We start from the raw sequence: 24,194 nt of genomic DNA on the forward strand, positions 1-24,194 counted from the left end.
CTGTGCTATACAGTATGAACTTGTTGTCTATCAGATTTTGTGAGAATCCTCCTGTATTTTGAAGTGAGAGGCACTCTGCCAGAGTTCAGTAGGTGTGTTGTGCGATTCAGTGGGTTTGTAGATGTAATTCTTGGGGTATTTGTGGGAGAGGGTGAGCTGGGAGTCTCTCTACTCTGCCATCTTGGCACCTCCCCCCGTTAGCAATTTAAACTCAGAAATTTTTAAAATCCTTGAATTTAAAAAGTAGCAATCATGAACCTATTGTAAGTTAACATAAATAACAACTTTTATTAAAAATAACAAAACAAATTTCCTGATGAGAGGGTATTGTCTGGCAGCTTGGCAAATTTCTTTCATGCCTGGCTTCATAGAAGGCAGCTAGATTCTCACAACTGGTCCTGCGCTCCGTCTGTGAGGGTATCACACACCCTGGAAACTTGGAAAGACGCTTCTGTGCCCAAGTGAGAGAATGAGGGTTAAAAAGGCAGCCAGTGTCTTAGTATTATTATGAGAGTAGTTTCAACCTTGCAGAGCCCCTAACTGGGGCTCAGGGACCCACAGGGGTCCCCAGCCAACACTCTAAGACCCACACTACACACCTTTCTAGGCCTTGTTTCCTCGGCCTGATCTGTCCCACCCTGCAAACTCCTACTGCTCCTTCAATTTCCAGCTCAGGCTTCACATCATGCACAAATTCTTCCCCTGAACTTCACCAGGCTGTACCCTCCCTTGTCCCATCTGGGTGGAACGGTGCACCTACTCTGTTGTAGAACGATGTGAACATTATGGTGTATTTTAAATTTCTGTTTTGCCTTTGGGGTTCCCTGGTAGATGGGAACAAAGGAGGGGTTCCACAAATGCAGCTGAATAAACGCATGAATGAACGAACAAGTACCAGGCAATGTGCTGCCCACTTCTGTTAGCATCTAAAAGAGCCGATCTTCACAATAGATGTCCAGCTAAAAAAAGTTCTGCTCGGTCCCGGCTGGAAGGTGAAACGCAAACAGACTTATGCAAATTTCAACACCTTCCTTTGAACTTTGGAAACTGAGAAATTAAGTTCCTGTGGCTTCAGAACCCACATGCTAACTACCTCTCCCTAAAGCATCTGCCACATCTCCCTCATTCTGTATGTGGACGGTTGGGTTTTGGGACCAAAATGCAGAATTTAACATTTATCCCTATTCATGTTTATCTGATTTGATTTCTCCCACATCTTAGCCTGCTCAAATCTTTTGAGTCCTCGTTTTGCTCCCCAACATTCTGACCATCCTTCCTGACCTTGCAGCTCCCAAAATTTAGGTCTGCAGACCATGTGCAGAGTCAAAACAATGCCTTCCTGCAGGCTGACATTAGCGCACTGACCAGAGTACTTTGGTTCTATTGTTCACGACCTGACCTCACCGGGAGCAAGGGCAGGGGTGGGTAATGAGAGTGAGTATCTGGGACGGGAGTGGTTGGAAAGACCCGGCATCCACAGGAATTTGGGGGACTTGTCAATGCTTCCACAGCTACGCTCTCCCCGGGACCCAACAGTCTCACCCCAAGTCTGAACAGATTCTTAAAGAATTTGACCAGATCTGAGCCAAGGCTCAGGGATCCAGGGATATCTAACATAGGGGATGTAGGAAGGGGTGTCTCAAGTATCAAATTCCGAGCTGGACTGTTCTGCAAATTCTGCGTTGGACTCAGGGAAGAAAGGCATACTCTCCTAGATTCTGGTTGCTGAGAGCGAAAGGCAGGGGCAGAACTCTCCTTAGGCATCCGCACTTTGGTGAGGGACGGAGAAGTCACCTGCAGCCCAGCCTGGGAGAACTTATTCAGCTCTGAGGGGCCTCCCCACGGCCCTCTTCACTTGCACGCAGAATCATGCAGGGCGTCTGGAAAGGCATGTGCTACCCTGACCCAACCCCATCTAATTTCAAGCCCTGGGAACACCTCTGGCAGCCAGTATAGGGCAAGGGTGAGGCGAGGCGAGGCAAGGGCAGGGACCGTAGCCATGCCTGCCCCTGGCTCCTGTTTCTCCATCTGCCTACCAGGACGGCCAGGTAGGGCGAGCAGCCCATCAGAAAAAGCTTGGCCAGCAAGGCAGGGGCACGGAGTGCCAGGGAAACCCCTTCCTGCCATCCCCTCAGTTTCCCCCAGCCCCACCTCAGCTCCCACTGATTTATATTTCTTCCCCTCTCCACCCCGGAGCCTCAACGAGTGGCAGGCAGAGGGTGGTGGAACAGCCCTGGGTGATAAAGCGGGGATGGGAACAAGTGATAAAGGGGTGGGAGAGAAGCCAGCCCCACTTCCTCTCTGATAGGGACCCCGCCCCAAGGGGCTCCTGCCTCTGCTGTGTTGACAGGAAGGCCTTGGGGTGGTGGAGGAGTGGGTGGGCGGGGAGGGAAGACGGTCGGTGGGCAGGATATCAGTGGCCTGGGAAGATGACCGTTCAGTTCGTTGTTGGTCTATTTGGTTGTCAGTTCATTCAGATGCCAGCCAGCAGGGGCTAGGCTGTGGGAGCCACAAAGGCATGGGCCGCCCAGGTGCTCCCCACAACCCATGCCGCCCCCAACCTGGAGGGGAGCAGGCACGGCAGTGAAGGAGAGCACATTGTCCTGGATGCTGGGTGTCTCCACAATCTGTGACCTTGAGGGAATGACTTGAGCCCTCTGGGCCTGGGTTTCCCCGCCCACGAATGGGACACAGAGTCTTCGTGATGACAGCACAAAGGCCGGCCTACAGCACTGCGCAGGCAGGGCCCCATCTCTGGCGGCAGGCGGGAACAGCCGAAGCAGCACGGAGGGGCAGCGGGATCCAAACCAGCTGCGGGGCTGCTGGCGATCTGTCCTGGTTCTGTCTCTCTTCCGTAAGGCAAAGACCGCAGTGGTACTGATGTCACAGATGCTGTGAAAACTAAGTTAGCAGGCAGCATTTAGACTCGTGCTGGGCATGCAGCAAGTGCTTGACAACTACTAGCCTCATCATTATCACTCTCATCACCCTCTGGGGGAATCCTCCCCTCTCACCGGTCACCCTCCCCTCAACATACACACATCCCAGGTCAGGACGGGAGGAGGTGGACGTTGGAACTCATGGTGGATACCTCATAGGAAGGACCCGGCTGGTGCCCCAAAGGTGCTCACAGGCCTGCTCAAGCCACCCAAAGCAGGGGGAGTTGGAGGGGGAAGGCTGGCCCCGCAGCACCCTGTTCCAGGCCAGGGCTCTGCTCTGCCACATTATCTCCTCTTGCAAAGCAGCCTCCACCCGTCAACCCCCAACCGAGATTACAGACCCTCAACTGTCTCCAACTGCCCTGATTCGGATGAGGCTGGACCCTCACCCACTCCACACACCCCTGGCCACCCCACTTCTGTCCTGTGGTGGATGGAAGCCTGCCTGCTTCTCTGGGAGCGGGGGAGCTGGGAGACCAAGGATGGGGTGGCCAGGAGGACACTGTCCCCCACCCCAGACTGCCTCCAGAGCTGGAGAAGCAAGCTGGTGTCTGACGGGGAGAGTTCTCCAAGGCCCCCTCAGTCTTCCTCTTGATTCAGTGCCACCGTGTCTTTCTTGTTTCGGCCTCTCTGCATCTCTGGCCGCGTCTGCAGTTTCTGCCTCACTCAGGCGGCTCTTCCCCCACCCCCAGAGCACACCTGGCTCCTCACATCAGATAACCCGACCACAGCAGCTCCCCCACCCCAGCCCGGTGCCCAGCAGCCCCCTCCTAGCCCCTCGCCCTCTTCCTCCCCGGCCTTGTAGCTCCCCCACTTACCTAGATTTCCTGGGGTGGGGGGCTGGGGGAGGGGTCCCCAAAACTGGGTAATGAGGGTATGAGAACACACGCACACACACACACACACACAGCATGGTGGAAACTCTACACCTAGGCCCTGTCGGAAACAGAATGAGGGGGAGGGAGGGACCCTCAACGTATGAGGAAAATCCAGCCTGAGGAAGTGGGGGGTGGGGGTCGCAGAGAGGGGTTTCATAGCTTCCTGCTTCTACAGGAAGCTTCTTCCCTCTTCCTGGGGTGTGAGGTCATCTGGGGTCTCAGCAGGGCTGGCATCAGGCCAGGGTCTGGGCTGGGGATGTAGGTGGGCCATCTTAGCCCCTGTCTCCCTCAGAAACTGCCAAATAGGGAGGAACCAGGGGTGGGGGGGCTTGTGGAGGAAGAGGCCCTGGGACTGGGGGGTGCCAGGGTGGGGGTGAGAGCTGGGCAAGAGGCTGTGGGAAGGGGAGGGGTGGGACAGGGACTGGTGGGCGCCTGGGAACTGAGGCTGGAGGCTTTAATGCCTCTTAACAACAGATGAATCATAGGCAAATTATGTGGAAATGATGGCATAAATAAAGATGTGTTATTTCAAGGCCCTAGTGTGTCGGTGTTGCGGCAGAGCTGAGGGGAGGAGCAGGAGGCTGCCCAGGCCGGATGGTGCCTGTAGGTGGGGGCCCAGGTAGAGTTCCTGTGGGGGGCAGTGGAGGTGATGGCCCACTCACATCTCTTGTCGCCTTCAGGGCTCTGTGAAACAGCAGGTGGCCGACCACAGCCTGCCAACCCCTCCCCCTGGGGCAGAGCTGCACTCACACACTCTAAGCTCTGCTGTGACCCCCTCAGCCCTCCCCTAACCCCACGGGGGCCACCGCTCCCCACACACGCCGCTCCCTTTCCCCGGTGCCTGCTCTTGACTCCGGTCCTCGGGGGTGGGGCGGGGCGGGGGTGCTGGCCCTCCAGGCCCAGCCCAGGGCACGGGAGCCAATGGAGCTCCAGGAGCCTCCAGTGGACAGAGCCCCCTGGAACCCAGACAGGGAATCTGGGCTTTTTCCATCTGGAGAGTGCTAAGCTAATACCTGCTATGGCCTGGCACATGGAAGGCGCCCAGGAAATACACCTGCTGGAGGAATGAACTCCAGACCTCCGCCAGTACCCTCCCTGCAGCCCTGTCTAGACTTCTGGTCAACCCTCATCCTCACTCGCTCTTCACGATGTTGACAGTTATATTAAACGACTGAAAAAACGTGTATACTCACAGCACTGGACACAATCATTACCTGTTACACGTATTTCCTCTCTGCTTAGGTTGTTTAGTTTTTTTTAAAAAATACAGTTGCCATCAAAGAGCATGCACCAATCTTTATTCTCCTATGATGCATTCATAAACATTTTTAACAGTTTCATAATTTTCTATTCAGTGGAAAGATAATTTGCTTCACAATTTTCCAATTGTAGGTGTTCAAATTATTTCTAATTTTCCATATGGTAAAGAACGTGGTGGTGAATATTATTACACATATATTCCACTCCCGTTCCTTGAATTTTGATTACCGAATTCTAGTTGAGGGTACATTGGGTGGGGTTATTCAGCCAAAGGGTAAAAACATTTTCTAGCTCTTACTATATATTGCCAAGTTGACCTCAAAAAAGGTGACACCACCAAAAACAACACATACACGTCACCACATTCTCCCTAATGTTTGAAAACTACGCCGCCTTCATCTTGTTTTAACTGGTATTACTTGGACGACGATCAGGTCGAACATTCCTCTACCTTTGCTTACTGGCTGTTTTCCTCTTTCCCTGAAGAGTCGTTTCTGGGCTTTGAACTTTATTTCACTGCTGTTTCAGTGTTTGCTACCAGTTTGTGTAAGCTCTTACCTATAAGACGGGCTTTAAAACATCATCAGTTGCAATCGAGTGCAAATCTCTCCTTCATGACGTTCTCCCCACCTTGGATTCTGAGGTGGCACTTCCTCTTGCTTCATTTAAACCTCTGGACTGCTCCCTCTCAGCTCCCTTCACCGCGGCCACCCCTCTGCCCACTCAAAACCTTTGTTCTCTCAAGTGTATTTAGCCATCGTCCTAGTTTCCTCCTCTTCCCCTTTCTCCTCTCTTCTCTCCTGCTCTTGTGGTCTCATGCACTCCTACTAGCAACTCCATGTCTCACCGATGGTCCCAGCTCTTTATTTGTCCTTTCCTCCTCTTCTGAGCTCCAGAGAGCAAGTGTCCACTCAACAACCCAATGTCCCACCAGCACTTCAACTCCACGTGTCCACAGCTTGACTCTATTTCCCTCCAACTTTGCGTCTCCTCCCATAGTCCCTAACCCTGCTGCCTGAGGACCTCTGGGTTTGGAGTGGTGTTTGGAAGGAGAGAGAGGAGCGCAGAGGCTAGCACACCTGAGAAGGAAATGAGATGCTACCATCTTTCAGCTCAGGGGATGAGGGCTGGGAAGAGAAGGAGGAGGCCAGTTGTATAGGGAGATGTGACTCAGTTTCCCTGCTTGTCTAGATACTAGGACTGGTTCCAGGTCTAGAGACAGATGCTTGAAAGCCAAAGTGGGTGGCCTTCCTCCTAGAGCAAATAAGCCCTTGACATTGACCTCACTGGCCTCCTCCTCCAGCTGGCACTAGATGGGCTGAAGAGGAGGTTAAGCTACAGTCCTCTAAACCTGTGCTGTTCACACAGGTGCTGTGGAGCACCTGAAACGTGGCTAGTCAGGACTGAATTGCACCACGAGTGTAAAAGACACACTGGATGTCAAAGACTTAGTATGAAAACAGGATGTAAAATGTCTCATTAACAATTTTTTGTTTTGATTGCATGCTGGAAGGATGTTTTACATATATTAGGTTAAATAAATATACTCTTACAGTGAAATTCACCTATTTAGTTTTACCTTTTTTTTTAGGAAATTTAAAGTGACATACATGGCGCACATTCTGTTTCTCTCGGGTGGTGCTGGTCCAGCCCCTCCCAGCTCCAGGGTGAGAGGCTCCAGTGATGGAGATACAGATATAGACCCACTGTAGATATGCACCAGCCAAAGTTCCAACCAGACGTCACCAACTACCAGACAGCACAGGGCAGACGCTCAGTGGCCAGCATCCCCCAGCCAAGGCAAAGCAAAGCAACACTCTCTGGACAGCCCCTTTCATCCTGGACTCCATGAGGCCCTCTGAACTAGCACGTGGCTCTGCGGAGCTTGTTCCTGTGAACAAGGTACTCCTGGAAAAGAGTCCCCCAGAGCCACCCAGAGCTTTGGATCTCCTCCCTCAATAGTTCATGGGGGAAGTTCTCCATCATTCCATGGGCCAGCCCTGGGCCCCTCTGCAGAAGCCCAGAGGCATCCTTCCTCCTGTCTAGGGCCCTCTCTCCCATCCATCCACTGGGGCTTAGGCTCAGCCCACCTGTGGGCTGGTGGGGGATGAGAGTGGAAGATGGGCCTCTGGGTGTACAGGCTGGGCTGCATATCTATTTTATGCTCCATTTCTAGGTCTGTCCTTCTTGTTGTCCCTCTGATAGGGGCACAGAAAGGGAAGAGGTGGGGGTGCGGGTAGCATAACCCACTGGGCTGCACTCTGTCTTATCCCCCCTTGCCTAGGCCCCAGCGGAGCCATAGGAGGGCACCAGGAGCCTTGGGGCCAGTCCGTGTGGGTATGCCCCTCCCTTCCCCCCAGCTTAGAGGCCTCCACCTCTCCCAGGTCCTGGCTGGGATCCGAAGGCCCCAGGCGAATGGGGGAAGGGGAGCCACTCCTACTTTCCCAGCAGCTGCTGCTGCCTCTTCCTGTTTTGCTAAAACTTTGGCGCTGGACCCAAGGGGGTGGGGGAAGTCGCCAGCCGCTCCCGCCCCCTCAAAGGTCAACCTCGTCCCCCTGGTCCTCTTAGCTAGTTATTTATAGCCCCCTAGGCCCTGACTGAGGAGCTAGAGCTCTCCTCCCTCAAATGTCAGCAGCTGTGGCCATTGCCCCAGGGATGCCGCCAGATGTGCAGATCACTCCAGATGTGCAGTGCCAGGATTCTGGAGAGCAGGCAAGGCCTTTTCTTAGTTGGCTTGGGCATTCCCTGCAGCCCGGTTCAGGCTCCCCTCAACTCTGAGTCAGCTCTGAGAGAACACCTGAGTACCTGGGGGGAACAGGGGGCATCAGAAAAGGTCCCACATGTTTTCCCCACTCCCATTGCTGGGCTCCAGGAGGGGACAGCTCAAGCTATAGACCCGACTGGGTTTCTTTGCATAAATTAGGTCAGTACTTGTTGAGACTGAAGTTGTCAGGGACAACTTGGTTTAGAGGGACAGAAGTGATAGGACTCTGTCTTCCATCACGAATGCTAGCATTGAGCCCCACACCTGGCACAGCCCAGTGGACAGCAGGCTCTGCGCTAAGCACTTCACGTTCCGACCTTGTCAGTCCTCACAACAACCCTCATGGGGCAGGCATTTCACATCCCAGTTTGCAGATGAGGAAATCGAGCCTCCGAGAGGCCAAATAACAAGCTTAAGATCAAATAGTCAGAGAGACCAATGCCAGCCCAAGCAGCCTGACTCCAGATTCTTGCTTTTAGCCATAGGACAACACAGCCTCCCGCCAGCCAGTCCTCGAGGGGTTTGACATGGTTCCTTGAAAGCTCCGTGCAGAGCAGCCTGCAGCCAGCCTCAGGGTCTGCCCAAGGGGAGAGCGGCTATCTGTCTCCCTGCCTGTGTGCCCTCCTGCCCCTCCCCACTCAGGCCAAGTTGGAGTGAGGGTTGCAAGGACATGGCAGAGACTTCTAAAACCGCCGTTCCTGGCACAGAAGTGGGGCAGGTCAGAGCAGGACCCCTGCTCTCGCCCACAAGGACCCTATGGTCCAGCAGGTCCCTTCCAGGGTGGAGCTTCTGTGACTCTCTGGACCCAGCGTCGGTTTTGTGGCACTGGTGCTGGAGTCCCTCATCCGACTGTTTTCTCCACTCCAGGCTCTTTTCTTTGGCTGTATGCTGCTCTCCAGGTGGTGAGCCTCTCAAGGACAGCGACTGTGGCTTCCTTTGCCTCTGTGCCCACGAACCTAGCACAGAGTAGATGCTCAATAAATAAGAAATTATATTCAATGAAAAAGAGTACAGCGGTGCCTGCATGTGGGTGGCTACTTCCCACTCATCCTCTGTGAAGCTACCCTCACCCCATTTCACCCTCACCTCAGCTTGTAGCAGCTTTGCTGCACAGAGGGGCATAGTCCGAACTCACCCTAAAAGACACTCCTGGGAAGAGAGGTCAGTGTCCTTAGGCCACGACTTCCTCAAGGTCTTCCTTGGAGAATCCTGGGCCAGAGAGGTAAGTGCCTCCAAAGAGGAACCATTAAGATTGGTAAGCAGGTGAGATCCTGCCCTCCAGCCACTACAGCAGCTGGGGCTACCGGGGTCTTGCTGGGGGCATGTATCAAGGCTGAACTCCCCCGAGCCCACCAGTGGGCAGGCCACAGAGTCCCTGCAGGGGCCACTGGAGCGAGTAATTGCGAGCTGGCTGCAGAAAGGCATTTTTGCAACTCAGACGAATTTCTTCTCACTCATGATTAGAGTATGGCCCAGTGGCTGCCTCCCTGACCGTAATCTCTGCTGGCACAGGCATCTCTGGGGTGGGCAGTGCGGGCTGTGGAAGGAACGCTGACCTAGAAGCTGGGACGCCTGAGTTCTCCGCCTGCACCGGGTCACAGATTAACCATGACATCTCCCTCCGGTGGGGAGACTGGGTCCTCACTCTCCTCATCTGTAGAAGGAGTGGTTTGATTAGAGCCGAGCGTCCCAAACCTAACCACACCTTAGAATTACCTGGGGAGCTGCAGATTGCTGGGTATCCCCACCCCTCACACCCCGAAGTGTCTGACGGGGACTGTGAGAGGGCCCAGGAGTCTGTTTTTCACAGGTTCTGCTACATGACTTTGATATAATGTCAGGTTTAGGGGATCCAACAGACTAGATAATCTTGTAGATCACTTGCAGCTCTTAGGAGCAAAGATTCTAGTAAGTGGAAGGGCCACAACAAGAGATTTTGGTGCTGTGGGCTTTGATCAGAGGGCAAAAGTGATGCGTAGTTTATTTCATCATCATCATCAGTTACTATTTTTTCCCAGTTTTATTGAGGTGTAGTTGACACACAGCACTGTAGAAGATGTGTGGCGTAATGATTTGATTTACGTCATGAAATGATTGTCACAAGTTTAGTGAACTTGCTTCATCCCATATAGACAGAAAATTAAAGAAATAGAAAAAAATTTTTTTCCTGCGATAAGAACTCAGGATTCATTCACTTAACAATTTCGTTTACAACATACAGCAGTGCTCATTATATTTATCATGGACATTCTCATTACATCTCAGTACTTACTTATCTCATTACTGGAAGTTTGTACCTTTTGACTGACTTCCTCCAATTCCCCCTCCCCCCACACATCTGATCTCTTTTTCTAGGAGTTTGTTTGCCTGTTTGCTTTTGAATTATAATTGACCTACGACACTCTGTTAGTTCCTGTTACACAACTTTCCCAATTTTCAACATTTCAATCAGCATCATTACTGTTATTATTTCGCCACTGGCATTATTGTCACGGAGGGTCGGAGGGACAGGGCAGTGCCATCCGTTTGTTTCCCTCACTAACAAGGCTCTGGCTTCGGGGGCCCTCGCTTACCTCGAGGCTGGAGCAGGGCTGTGGAGAAAGGAAGGGAGGAATGGGCCAGACCCATAGGTGGGGCCTCTTGGCAAGGGGACCTATCTTTCTCTCTCTCCTGGGTGGAGTTTGGCTGGCTGGGCTTTGGCACCCGCCTCTGGAGCTGAGAGAGTGTCTTCCCATCCTCCTACTTTCAGTCTCAGCGGCCTCAGCCCTGGGGACTGCCCCTTTCTTCTCCTCAGGTCCCGACTTCCTCCCCAGGATCCCCCAGTGCTCACCAGCCTCATTCCTAAGCCTCACTAATCTGTTCGCCACCCTCTGCTTCCTTGCCTCACCCTTGCACATGCCATTCTCTCTACCTGGAATGTCACCCCCTCTCCCCACCTCAACTGACTGACATTTCTGGGCTTCTCCGAAACCCAGCTTAAAACCCGCTGGCTTCATTTAGGCTGTGATCTGCCTGGGTCTTTCCTCTTTGCCAGGTCCTCAAGTGCCTGAATCAGGCACTTGAAACAACAGAATCAGAAAACTGCTCTGGACTCAGAAAAATAAGGAGAGATGACCTAAACCAGCTCTCATTTAACAGGTGAGACACCTGAGGCCCAGAGAGGTCTCAACTTGGCCGAGATCACACAGCAGGGAGGTTTTTTAAATAGTTGGCTTCACAAGAGGCTTTCAAGTATTTTACGTATTTGTTCTATTTCCTACTGAACACCTTGTGATCAATATGAGGGTAGAGGCTGTGTTTTTGTTTTTATTTTTGTTTTTGTTCTTTATCGCCACTGTGGAGTATATGTGTGTGAGAGAGCAACTGTAATAGTTCAAAAACTCACAATGGTCCAAACTTTTGCGTATATTATTCATATGACCTCAGACCAGCCCTGTGAGGCAGGTAACTGCGGCACTGCTCGTTTACAGAGCAAGAAACTGAGACTTAGAAAGGTGTGGCCCAGGAAGTTAACGGCAGAACTGGGCCTAGCACTCAAGATCCCTGACTCCCAGCCCCAGCCCAGGGCCCTGACACCCACGACACCCCTCTTGGAGCATCCTCCTGAGGTTCCTGGAAGAGTCAAGGGGGTGGCCTCTGCCATCTTTTCTCACTCATTTGTGACTTCTTCATCTTGGGGTTGAGGAGACCTTATCTTTGGCTTCCTGCCCCTCCCCATCCTGTCCCACTGCTTTCTCCTTGTGTCCTGCCACGGCATGGTTGGCACCTAGACACATACACATATACTCACAACTGCAGGTGTCTAGGGCAACAGACCACAGGGGAAACCACATCACCTTTGTTGACACTGGAGGGAGGTAGGGGGACGGGGAAGGAACTTGCTTAGTTCTCTCCACCTGCCTCTGTCCCCACAGTCATCTCACCTCCCAACCCAGGCCATCTGGACTGGTAGCCATGCCCCAGCTTCTTCTTGATTTATCCATTCAATTGTGGCCCAGGAGGATGTATCGCCTCTTCTCTCAGATCCTGAAATCCTGGATGGGGGTCTGCCCAGATGCACCCCAAAGCCACACCCCCAACCCTAGCCAGAATACTTACATAGCTCCTCTGATCCCACCTGTGCAATGCAACAGACAAAGGTGGGACCCAGGGATGAGAGGCCACAGCTGGGGTCAACAAGGAGGGAAACTTGGCATGTCGAATGTCACGCGAAGATCAGCGAGGACCTTGAGTAACCAGGCTGCACTGGGACGGGAGTCCTGGTTGCAGCTTCTGCATTGTTCTGACCTGCTAGAAGAGTCTGCACAGCTCTGAATCAGGCACGTTTGAGATGAAGTCACTTACTGGCTCTACAGCCTTGGGCAAATCATTCTGTCTTTCTGAGCTTCAGTTTGCTAATTAAAACAATGGGGATAATAGCGAGATACAAGTGAAAAGGCCTTGAACAGCACATAATACAAAGGAGATGCTCAATGAAAACAAATTACCTTCCCTCCCTCCCTCCCTTCCTTCATTCCTTCATTCCTTCCACTTGTTATACTTGGCCCCATGAAACCCTTTATTTAGAGACTGGGATCTACCTTCCCTATTTGTATCCAAGTCCAAACCCTGTGCATTGGCATCTGATTGCAGGTTCAGAAGCTGGACTGCAAGACCCAGCTCACCCAATGAAGCTGTCCCTCCGAGATCTCACCCAGGATGGGGATGAGCACTTTCTGATTAGCTTGTGGAGAGTGTGGGGGAAGTGCGGGTTAGGGGAGGGACTGTGGCTTCAGCTACCACATCTAGAAAGCTGGGTCAGGAGTGGTCTCAGAAGCCTGAGGTTTAGACCAGATGACTTTGGATGGAGCTTTGAACCCTGGCACAAGGTGGGCTCCCAGTAACACGTGTTGAATGCCTGAATGGCCTCATCACGTACTAGGTGTGTAACCTTTTTGAGCCATACTTTAATCACAAGCATAGCAGGTATCACTGTTAAGAATAAATGATCTGGGAGGAAGGTATAGTTCAAGTCATAGAACACATGCTTAGTGTGCAGAAAGTCCTGGGTTCAATCCCCAGTACCTCCTCTGAAAATAAATAAACCTAATTCCCCCATCCCGCCAAAATAAAACAATTAAATAATACAAAAATAAATTAAAAAAATAATAAATGATCTAATGTCTACCAGGGGGATGCCAGAGGGCTGCTACATGGCAAATAGTAAAAGCTAGTTGAGTAAGGAGAAGAAAGGAGAAAGAGAAAGAAGAGGTCAAGTAGGCCCAGAATCCCAAAGAAAGCAGAAGGTGGGGGCCCTCAGGCTTGAGCCAGAGACCCCAGAAAAACTCGAAGTTGCCAAGGCAGGTCCTATGGGGCTAATCTCTTCTGCAAGGTGCTTAGCTGAGCAGTCTGTGATAGGCCTGGACTCAAGAGCCTTAAAACAAAACAAAACAAAACAAAACAAAACAAAACAAAACTTCCCATGGTAAACAGGGTGGAGGACAGAGAGGCAGCCTGCACTTTTCTGCCTCATGTCTCTTAGGGTTCCTGGAGGCTCTCTAACATATCCCAGCAAGGGACGTGTGACTTAGAAACTGGCTTAAGACTCAACCATGGGGTGGGGGTGGGCTGATGGGAAATAAAGCAGGAAAGAGAGGGAAAGGCCCAGTCCAGCTTCCCTGATGCAGGGCTCACCTGCAGAGGGCTGCTCTTTCTCTCTGCCTAGACCTCGGGGGTGGGGGCTGGGGTGGGCCGTGTGTCCTGGTGTGGGTAGAAAGCCACGTGCTGGGTGCTGTGGGGACAGGCAAAGGTAGGGGGAGATACCCTTTGGCTCAATCTCTTAGAACTCAGTGATTAGGTCAAAAAGAAAAAAGAAAGCTCACAAACAAATCCATGAATGATGCACATGGTAGAAATGAGCAAACAAGGGCCTGATTTCAGTCCAGAAATAACTCCGGGAGTCCTGGGGGATGGGTATCAGGAGGGGATGTCCTGGGGCTCAAGGAGAAAGACAGCAGGGGAGAGGCTGGGAGTTTGAAGCAACCAAGCAAGTTTTCTGGAGGCTTAGGGCACGGAGAGGGATTTGGAAGGAGGGTGGTCTGATTGGCAAGGGAGGGCTGGGAAAACACACCTGAGGGGGGAGAGCATGTGTCTTTGTGTTTTTCAGAGTCAGTATGAGGAGTCCTAGGGAAAAAGGGTATGTGGGGGTGTCCATCTGAGGGATGGTCCTTGAAGGCCATGAACATCTGTTGCAATTCAACAAATAACCCATAGGGAGCTTGAATTTTATGCAAGGAACTTAGCCAGACACTCAGAGAAATGCACTCGTAACGAAGACAAGTAGCTGGGCTCAGAGAGTGTCCACTCTTGAATATTCTTGGGAAGGAAGAGAGAGTTGAGACAAGTAGACAAGTGGATGAAGGTCAAAGTCCAGAGGAAGACTGACAATGTGCTGGACTGGGGTCCTTGGAAAGAAGGAAAGAATCTCTCTGGCTATAGGAATCAGGGGAAGTCTCCTGGAGAAGGTGGCATAGACCTTCAGGATTGGAAAGATTTCAACAGGAGGAGGAAGGGGCTGAGAGGACATTCATTTTTGGAGGGAACATGATGAGCCAAGGGAGAGAGCATGAAGACATGGCGAGGAGCAGCCAGCAGCCCAGTTTGGCTGAAAAAAAAAATAATAATAATAACAGCAACTAACATCAGTGAGCACTAAGTACCAGGAGGCAGAAAGGCACGAGGCAGAGGGGAGAAGAGAGATGTGTGTAGCCTGGTGCCTTGTTGGAGGAGGGCTTGATTGCCAGGAAAGGAGTTTGTGAGGATAAATTAACAAGTCCAGAGGGGTTGGCTCTGCCTGCTGAGTAAGTGCTGGGACAAGGAAAAGGCCCCAAGTAGGAAGCAGTAGCAACAGGTGGTGAGGCCAGAGCTGTGCTTGCAAGAACAAGGAGTCTATGGTCAGGAGCTGGACCTCCGCGTGGCCAAGCCCTTCCAGGCCACTGTGGATGCTTACTTCAGATCTGACATGGCTCTGCCTCTGGCGCAGCCTCAATGTCTTCTTCTGCAGAATGCTGGGACTCTGGGGTTCCCAGGATTGAGGAGGATAAGATCGGGTCAGAGGAAAACTGTGCTCTGCCTTTGGGTGGTGAGCCTCACACTACAGGAAAGCCTAGTGTTTCCGGGTGCAGACCTCTCCCCTTCCCGGGAGCCTCTGTGTCTCTGACCCAGCAGATTGCCTGAGGCGACAGGGCTGATAGGCCAGGCCCGGAAGCACAATGGCGAGGTCCTCAGCCCCGACCCCTGACTCTGACCTTCCCGTCCACTTAAAGGGAGGCGGGCAGGGAGGGCCGCTGCGCAAAGCCAGCCCGGAGCTGAGTTTATTAGCTGAGGGAGGGCTGGAGGCGGCTGCATTCCGACTCACAGACTGGAACATTTCTGTGATCCGCTGTAATGCACTGGGAGACACTGGGCACATTGCTGAAGTTTGACTCATAGGGACCGGGAGGGGGAAAGTAGGGGGGGTGGTAGGGGGAGAGGATTGAGAGGAAGAGAGGAAGAGGAGAGGAGGGAAGGAAATCCCTTGAGAAATTTCTTTAAAAAAAGAAAACTTTCAAAATCCGCACCACCCCCACCCCTTTTTCTTTTAATAGGAACAGGCTGGACCCTTCGATTCCCCCTCAGCAGGCGTGGGGGGGGGGGAGTGGCAGAGGGGGAGGGCTGGGCAGTGATTCAAATCAGATCCTGGAACTTTCCTCAGGCAAGTCGCGCTCTGGGCTGGGGGCAGGGGTTTCCGTCTGGGATTCCTCGCCGGGACCGGGGACTCCACGCGTGTCCCGCTGTCCCACCGTGCAACTGCTTGCCAGGGGACCGTACGTGTGTGCTTGTGAGCGCGGGGGCCCTTCCCTGAAGCGTGTCTGTGTAAACGACTCTGCCCGTGGTAAACATGGATGTGTGCTCGCGTACGTGGTGTCTGCGAGGGTGCGTGCGCTCAGGTATCTGGGTTTCCGGGAATTGTGCGCGGGTCGCGGCGCCGCGCGGCGGCCGGGACTGGGCGGCAGCGCGGCGGCCGCGCGCGGGTCGGGGCCGCGTCCCGCGTTCAGAATTCGGCGCTGCCTCCCCGCGATCCAGCCGCGCTGGGTGTCCGCCGCCCGCCCGGGCGCCGCGCCGTGTCTGCGGGGTGGTGTGTCCCAGGGCCGCGAGCGCCTGCCTCCTCCCTCCCCTCCCCCTTGGCCCGCTCTCAGACTCAGATAAAGCATTTCCTTCCATTGTCATCCTACCCGGCCGGCCGGGCTGCCAGGGCCCTCCCCCTCCCGGCCCCCTCCCTTCCTCTCGCCGTCTCACAGTCGCTCCGCAGCCTCCGGCGACCGGGGGGATGTGAGGCCGGCGCCCCAGCCCCCCGCCCCGCCATGAGCCCCCCGCTCTGAGGGCCCCGGCCCCTGGATGCACAGCCCCGGCGCTGGTGAGTACTGGGCTCCCGCCCCGCCCTGCGCGCGGCAACCAGCGCCGCCCGCCCGGGCTCGGGCTCCGGCTCCAGCTCCGGCTCGAGCTCCGGGCGGCCCCGCGGGCCCGGCCCGGCGTGCGTCCCCCCGACCGTGCCCGCTCCACCCGGCTCCGCGGGGCTCTGGCAGGCTCCGGGCCGGGGCTGGTTCCGGGGCCGGAGGGCTCGGGCCTCCCGCGGGGCGCCCACATCCGCTCGCCCTGGGGCAGCGACAGGCCCGAGGGAGGGAGTTGGAGGCCCCGGGCCGCCAGTGCTCGGGCCCGGGGTCGCATCACCCCCATTAGTGGGGAGGACGAACCGGGGGACCCGGGAGGGAGGGACGGCCGCCGTGGCCCCGGGAGGGGGCGGTGCTCCGGGGCGGAAGATTTGGAAGCGCGAGGGCAAAGGGCAGGACCCACTGAGTTGGGGCCGGGCTCTTGGCGCTGGACATCAGCGCCCCCATCCCGCGGATCCCGGCCGAACCGTCCTCCGACTCCTGCGCTGAGGAAAGTGATCCCTGGGAGGGAGGGTCTCTGACAGCGAGCTTTCTCTGAGCACCGCCCCCCACCCTTGCTCACCCATCAGGGTGAAGAGACACCTGTGCCCGAGTGAGCTGCGGAGGTGCTGGCGGGGCGCGGGAAGACAGGGACCGCGGGCTGTGTAGTGAGTGGTAGGGGACAGGATGAGCGCCCCCCAGGCCTGGGGTCTCTTGGTGCTGGGAAGTGCAAGCAGGGGGCAAATCTGGCAGCTCAGCTGGGCTGTAGCTGGGCCCAGAGTTTCTAGGCCTGTGGATTGGGAGACAGCCCTCTGGGGCTTGCAGGCCACCCAGCTACCCTCACCCCCATTTCCTTCCCTCTGGCTGTCCAGGCTGCCCATTCTGACCTCCCCAGCCTTCAGTGCTCCTCCCACCAAGTCCAGGCCATTCCCTTGTCCCTGATGGCTGTCCTGCATACCCCAGAGGCCTCCCCCTGCATCTGGACACTGTCTTCCTGCTGCCCATCCCTCCCCACATCCCCATTCAACATCTGCTTGAGGCCCAGCTCTGCCTGCCAGTTTCAGTGGCCCTGCTGGGGACTCAACATCTGGACTCATCAGTCTGTTTCTGGACTTGCACCTGGACCCATGGGGACCTTCCTCAAGACCCCTGCCTAGACATTGGGCTGAAAGAAAGGAGAATGTGACTCTGTTCCCTACCCCCTAATGCACCACCTTGGTGGCCCATTTCTCCCCAACAGGACCCCATAGGCCAGGTCTTCCAAGGCTTAGGCTGCCACACACACTGCTCACACCAATCCTCTTGGAAGCTACTTCAACGGCTTCTGCAAGACATCTCTTAGCTCCTCATTGCTCAACATATCATTCTTCCTGTTCTCCGCTCTCTGTTCCCTCTGCCCACCTGAATCAATAAGTAATCTTCCTCTTCTCTGCAGTCATTTCTGGGGGAAACTAAGGCACAAAGCAGTCTCACTCTGTTGTACCCTGGGAACCTGGGCTGGAACCAGGTCTGAGACCCCTTCCCTGCCTTTAGTCCCCTGATGTTTTTCATCCCCAGCATGGCCAGGCTCAAAAGCAGGCTCAGAGTTACTTCTCTTGGTGTTCCATCTGGAATGGCCCCAGGGCAGTGTTCTCCTGAGGTCTCTGTTCCTGAGCTTGAGCCCAGGGGTGTCCACCAAGTCTCAAGCTGTGATCCTGAGGCTGGGAAGGCTGCATCAGGTCTTGGCACCGACTGTTCCAAGCATCTAAGTGGGTCACTTTGCTTTGACCCTGAAGCTCAGTTTCCCTATGAACAAAATGACCACAGAGGAGAGGCTGACCGTAAGGAGATGGATCGCTGTCCAGTGTGGCAGTTATTACCCCCCTGACTTCCTTCAGGGATAATGGACTCCAGCGTTTATCCTTGTCTGAAAATGGTAGCTGGAACTTTCTCTTCCTCCATCCCCTCCTCAATCCGGATATAAAACCCTTGGAAGTGAGAAACTCCTGTGTGATGGGGTGGGGAGCGGGACCCTCCCATAGCTGCAGGTGCTTGCCCAGGGGCCCAGAAGGCAGAAGCCTGCGGGACCCCACCATCTTTTTGTCTTCTTTCTCCTGGCCTTTCATAAAGAAGTGATACTTTCAGAGTTGTCAGGGGCCTGAGAGAAGATGAGCTAATGTAAGGCCCAGGGTCACCCAGCCAGGGAATGGCATTCTGAGCGGGGCCTGGACCAGACCACTGCCCATTCTCCTGGCCTCCTCCTCCCCTCGCCTGACTCAGATCCTGCCCACACCCCCATCCCACCTTGGCCCTGACCTGTCCTCAGTCAGATTCGAGGCTGGGACCTGTGGTGGGATGTGGGGTATTGCTGGAAGCAGGGCCAGAGTTGAGGCGTGGGAGCCGGCAGGGAGGGCCTGTGTCCTCCCCACAGCTCCAGGACTGCTTTTGTGTGTTGGATTTGTTCACTAGATGGGGCACTTCCTCTGGGGCAGGAAGCTTTGATTTCCTGTGGTGGGGGCGCTGGTAGGATTAGGAGTGGGGGGCTCAGCTCTGGGCCATCCCTGATGTTGTTGTTTGGAACCAAAAGGGGCAGGGTTTCTGCATAAGGCTGCTTCCCCTAACCCAGGGGAGGCAGGAAGGAGAGCATGGGTGAGGAGGCCCAGGCTAAGGCCAGAGAAGGAGGCCGAGAGGGCAGTGAGATGGGGAGGTGGGGGTGGTGGTGGGCAATGCAGCAGGAAGCCTGGTCAGCAGGTGACCCTGCCGGGTATTGTGTTTCCCTGTGATATTTCCCCCTGTTTCTGTGGCAACCTTCCCCGGGGAACCCAGGCCTTCGCGCTGCAGGAAAGTGCCCCCAGACAGCCCTTTCCTTAGAGGCCTGAGTATTAGGAGGAGTCCCTAAATCTGGCCACCTCCCTTACCATTTTGGCTCCCTGGAACCAGTGCTTGGGAGTCTAGGCCAGCCAGCTGAGCAAGCACTGGGGAGGCGGTGGCACTGGGTGGAGGCCCTTTTGCATCTCCTGGGTTCGGGGAGGGGAAGAGAGGGCCTGCTGGGCTTTGGGGAGGGCTCTGTTCCTCCCCTCATCTCATCTCTCCACTGTCCTCCTCCAGCAGCCCTCCCTCTACAAGAAGGAGGTGGACAGCATGTTGCCTGGGGCAAGGGGGGCGGTGGCCGAGGCAGGAGGGATGTTTTCATCAGCAGAGCATAGCTCCTTTGGTCCTGGACCAGTTCCCAGAGGCAAAATAAATTCAAGATAGTGTCTGTTTAGTGTGGGTCAACATGTGATGGGTGTGTGTGCTCACTGGGTGTGTGGTGGGGGGCCTGTGTGTGTGCCCCTGGGCTGTGTACGTAGAGGTGGTAGTCCCGCAGTTTGTAACCCATGTGATGGCTCTTTGTTGGGTGTCTGTGGTGTATGCACATGTGTGGTCCAGACCTGTGTCGCCTGTCGAGTTGTGCACCTTTGCAGTTAATGGCTCTGTGTGGGGTATATGGACACGTTCTGGGGAGATGTATGCCTGTGCAGAAGTGGCTTTTTCAACAGAAGTCCAGGTATTTGCTAGAAAGCACCCTCATCCCTCCTCAAATGCCAGTTCCTGTACCATTTGCTGTAGAGTCACCTGAAAATGTGTTAAAAATAAAGATCCTCGGCCCCATTCCAGACAGACTCAGAATCTGCAAGGGTGGGGCCTGGGAGTCTGTATTTTGACACGTGCTTCAGGTAATTTGGTGCAAAGCCATGTCTGAGGACCAGTAATCTGGGCCAACCTCTTTAGTTTTTCTTCTGAGGACACTGAGACCCATAGAAGTTACATGGTTTGTCCAAGAACACAGGGATATTAAGGGAAAGAACCAGGACAAAATTCAAGCCTTTCAAGACCAGTCCGAGACTTACCCATGCATTCCCCTGTGTGTGCTTGTGTGTACGTGTCCACGCTCAGTGTGATGTTGTGGACCAGGTGGGGCTGGTGTGGACGCTTACTGGGCCTTGACCTTTTCCCTGGGGTTCCTGACCTGGCTCTTCCTTTACATCCTGCTTCTTCCTCCCTGGGGACATCCTGGAACTCTTGTTGGTCAACCCTAAAGGTGATGTTGGGAAGCAGAAGGCCCCCTTTACTGAACCAGGCACTCAGCTATTTATCCACTGACTGGATGCTTACTGAGCCTTGCTCTGGGCCAGGCCCGTGAACACATAGGCAGAGCGTCTGGCTACAGGGAACTTCCACTCTAGTGAAGGAGACAGACAGTAACAAGTAAGCAAGTAAAGAAATGAGTATATATATCTAGTTACACATTGTGATGTGCCCTAAGAAGGAAATGAACCGGGTGCAGCAATAGAGAATAACAAGGTGGGACTTCCTTAGATCAGGCAGCCAGGGGAGGCCTGCCCGAGAAGTGACATCGATGCCTGCTCCCGCCTCGCCAGACGAGAAGTAAGCCCTCAGAGCTTCTGAGCCATGCTTGGCATCTGCCTGGATCCAGGTGGGGGACCTGGGCTGAGTGCTGGCCCAGGATTGGAGCCCGGCTGCCAGCCTTTTGCCCGCATGGAAGGCAGCAGGGTCTCGGCTCCTCAGGTAGTCCCCAGAAGCTGGCAGAAGGGGAGAGGAGGTGGGGGAGCTGCGCAAGGCTGAACTCCAGGCTGCTTCACTGCTTGGAGGAGCAGCCTCTTTGCCTTCATGGGGCTGAGTCCAGCGCCCTGGACGTGAGTGTTGGGAAGGCGGCAACCTCTCTCAAGTGCCACCCCATTCCTGACCCTCCCGCCTCACCTTCCTCCCACCTCATTCCCTTCCTCGCCATCTCCCCACCCTGGAACTCTCATGCCAAGTCCCTCCCCTCTTGGTCTAGCCTGGCTGCCTCTGTGGCCACTGGGATTTCTTTACCTGGCTCAGGACTCACTGAGAGAGGGGATCAAGGCTTAGAGAGGACCTGGGCCCTGGAAGAGAGGACACACCAGAAAGAAGGTCTGGGGCAGGGACCAGAGAGGACAGGGCAAAGTGAGGGCAGAGGGTGGCTGAGCAGGGAGCCAGGCAAGGGAGAGGGAGAGCAGGAGACCTTTGGCTGGGCGCTCCAGAGCCTCTCCTGGGCCCTTGGAATCTGCTCCTCAAGCTGGGTGAGCCTCTGGGCCCGTGAAGGGGAGCCTGGGGGGTGGGGCTGGGGCAGCAAACAATAGCTAGAAGGTGGTGCCCCCCCATCCCCCTGCAGTGTCACCCCTTCACCCCCTTCTCCGGAGGTTAACTTTAACATCAGCAAGCAGCCTTCAGACCCTCTCACCTCCAACTTCTGGTAGGTCTTCCCTCGGGACCCAGAGCTGTGGGCTGCAGGAAGGTAGGGCCCTTTCGTCAGAGAGCTAAGTATCAGGATCCCTCATGTAAGAGAAGAGGCCGAGCCCCTCACTCCTCCACCCCTTGCCTGGCTGTCATTCCACCCCCCGCCCCTGGCCTTCTTTAGGCTGCTCTGTGCACTCGCCCCCTGGACTCCTGTGTATCCCTGGACTCCTGTGTCTCCTGGGCCTTCTGCCCAGGATGGGGAGGGGACTACTCATGAGGAGGGCACTGGGCTACACTCACCATCCCCACCCTGTCACCAGCCACTTCCTTTTTTTCCCATGTCGCCACCTCCGGCAGGGATTGGAAACCCTGGTGGTCAGAGACCCTGGGCCTTCCGGGAGCCTGGTGCCCTGGAGGGAAGGGCGGGGATCCCATTCCCCTTCTGGAGTCCGGCTCAGCTCCCTCCCATCCCAAGGAGACCAGCCTGTCTCCTGCAGTCACCCCCAGCACTTGAAGTCCCATTCTTCCCTCCCCCGCCCCTAGGATGACAGGGAGCAGCAGGGCAGGCTGGGAGCCACAGGTTCGGAAAGAGTCGGGGTGGGGGAATTCGGCAACCGGGGCTGTAACCGTCTTGTTTTGCTTGCCCCACAAACCTGCACGGGCATCCGCTGCGCCCTCCTGGGTGCTCAGGTTGTGGAACGGCTCTCAGAATGACAGGCGGGTGGCACCCGGTTGGGGCAGGGGGTGGGGGTGGGGTGAAGGGGGGAGCCCCAGGCAAGGGGGAGCTGGAGGGTTAAAAATAGCAGCAGCCCGGTTTCGGTTAGCAAATGTGGAGGCGGGGAGCTGGAGGCGGGGCAGGCGGCAGGCCGTGTTTGCCCGCAGCTCAGGGCTGTGTTTCCCCTGGGTCCCAGGAGTGAGTCACGGCAGAGCCGCTGATGAGGTGCTGGCACAGCACCCCCACCCCCACCGGGTGAGGAGCTGGGCGCAGGCTTCATCGCTGTGGTTCTGGAGGGGGTGCATCTCCCTTCCAGGCCTGCAGAGCCGTCCTGAGAGCTGGGCCAAGGGGATTGTGCCATAGAGGGGAAGAAACGCACCATTCTGAGACCAGAAGACCTGGGTTTGAATCCCAGTCGAATGGCTGGGGGAACCTCATGCAAGTCTGCCAAGGGCCCTGAGACCCTGTTTCCTAGTCGTTCAAGTGGGGGTTTTCTCATGCATGTGTGAACACCTGGTGGGTTCTAGTGCGCCCTGCAGAGGTGAATGATCACCTTTGACTCTGCTGTGCCTGCTGCAAAGCTGGGCAGAAGGGCCTTCAGTGAGGACACAGAGGGAGGAATAGGATGACCTTGACAGCCTCCCTATTTCCCTGGCAAACAACCAAGTACAACCTTGGGCACAGGGCTCTCTGTGACTCAGTTTCCCTGTCTCTGCAATATGAAAAGAATAATAGTTTCGAGCTCCTGGAGTCACTATAGAGATTAAAGTAAGTAAGGTTAGCACCATGCCTCGTATGAAGCTGGTGCACACAGAATATTATCACTATTGTTAATGTTATTGTTCATATTTTTGAAGGTCAGGGATAGGGAATGTCAAAGACATGAAGAACAGAAACTGGGCTCAGCCCCAGTTCACAGGGAAAACCAGGCCAAATTCACTGTTCCAGATTCCTCCACCCATAAGGGCCTGGAACAGCAGGAGTCTGTAGCCAGAAGTCACAGGGTGGACCCCTTCTCTCTTTCACTCTCCCACCCCCGCCCTCTCCCAGTGAGGCAAGATGCGGGGACCTGAGGGCCTCACAGCCAGCTGGCACGGGGGGGGGGGGGGGGGTGTCTGGGATGGGACCGCCCCTGATGGCCCTGTTGTGAAGTACCTTGCCAGCATCTGCTGGGGTGACCTTTATTTTAGCCCCTCCCTGGCAGCTTTTAAGAGGAGCATGAGGCAGAGGAGAGGTGAGAAGGTCAATGATGTCAGCAGTGAGTATTCCCAGCACAGCGGCCCTGGAAGAGGCAGGAGGCATTTCTTTCAGGAAATGATCATTATTCAGCCTACAGGCATTCATTAAGTCAGTCCTGACTTTGTGCCCAGCCCCGAGCTGGGCCCTCTGCGTGATTCGGAAGAGGCCAAGGATGCAGGGATGTAGATAACGCAGAACCCCAGAGGATATGGGGTCCAAGAATATAATACAGGGAATCAGTGAAGGCCCTGGGTCCTAGTTCTCACGGGAACCAGAGGTCACATCCTGGCTGCTGCCCATTGGCTGGGCCATCTTTATATTGTATATGTGCACATACATATAGATTCTGTTCTATTATTGCAGAGGCAGTTTGCGTGCATCGTTGATAAGAAGACGAGCAAAATATGAAAGAATAAGAGGTATCCCAGTCCCAGCAAGCGGAGCTCACTGCCTCAGTACCTCAGTGTGTACCTCCCCATTTCCTGATAATGCCTTCGTATGTCATACTATTCTACCAAAATGAGACCACACCGTGCATGGCATTTTTTCATTGATCTCCCACCCTCCACTACAGTAAATTTTCATCTCATCGAATTCTCAGTTGGCTAGAAACTGTCCTTCACAGCTGGTTTGTCCAAATCAGTACCCAGGACCATGCATCTGGCTTTTGAGTTCCCTGAAAGCTGTGTATGCACCCTGGCTGGATCCGTG

At 54.8% G+C, this 24,194-nt stretch overlaps 1 protein-coding gene and 2 long non-coding RNA genes across 12 annotated transcripts in view; 1 reads left to right on the forward strand and 2 right to left on the reverse strand.

The window, feature by feature from the left end:
- Positions 1-5,093: 5,093 nt before the first annotated feature.
- On the reverse strand, positions 5,094-15,479 carry LOC141579393 (uncharacterized). 2 transcript variants are annotated; one of them, XR_012510619.1, is made up of 3 exons: positions 12,422-15,479; positions 8,977-12,235; positions 5,094-8,797 (listed from the first exon to the last, which is right to left on the reverse strand). It is a non-coding gene; the product is annotated as an uncharacterized LOC141579393 (long non-coding RNA). The 2 variants fall into 2 exon arrangements; XR_012510618.1 differs by having other exon boundaries at positions 8,977-15,479.
- A 141-nt stretch (positions 15,480-15,620) lies between these two features.
- Positions 15,621-24,194, forward strand: part of HDAC7 (histone deacetylase 7) — a 34,865-nt gene continuing 26,291 nt past the window's right edge. For 2 of the 9 annotated variants that reach the window (XM_074374971.1, XM_074374975.1), the window contains exon 1: positions 15,621-15,808. In XM_074374971.1, coding sequence (XP_074231072.1) covers positions 15,760-15,808 — 49 coding nt within the window. In that variant the 5' untranslated portion in view covers positions 15,621-15,759. Of the gene's footprint in view, positions 15,809-15,922; positions 16,276-24,194 lie in introns of those variants that run through there. The other 7 variants (XM_074374973.1, XM_074374978.1, XM_074374976.1 and 4 more) reach the window with 7 other exon arrangements.
- On the reverse strand, positions 20,572-22,231 carry LOC141579394 (uncharacterized). Its single transcript, XR_012510620.1, has 4 exons — positions 22,183-22,231; positions 21,534-21,577; positions 21,143-21,195; positions 20,572-20,850 (listed from the first exon to the last, which is right to left on the reverse strand). It is a non-coding gene; the product is annotated as an uncharacterized LOC141579394 (long non-coding RNA).

Source organism: Camelus bactrianus, chromosome 12, assembly GCF_048773025.1.
Source record: "Camelus bactrianus isolate YW-2024 breed Bactrian camel chromosome 12, ASM4877302v1, whole genome shotgun sequence".
NCBI lineage: Eukaryota > Metazoa > Chordata > Mammalia > Artiodactyla > Camelidae > Camelus > Camelus bactrianus.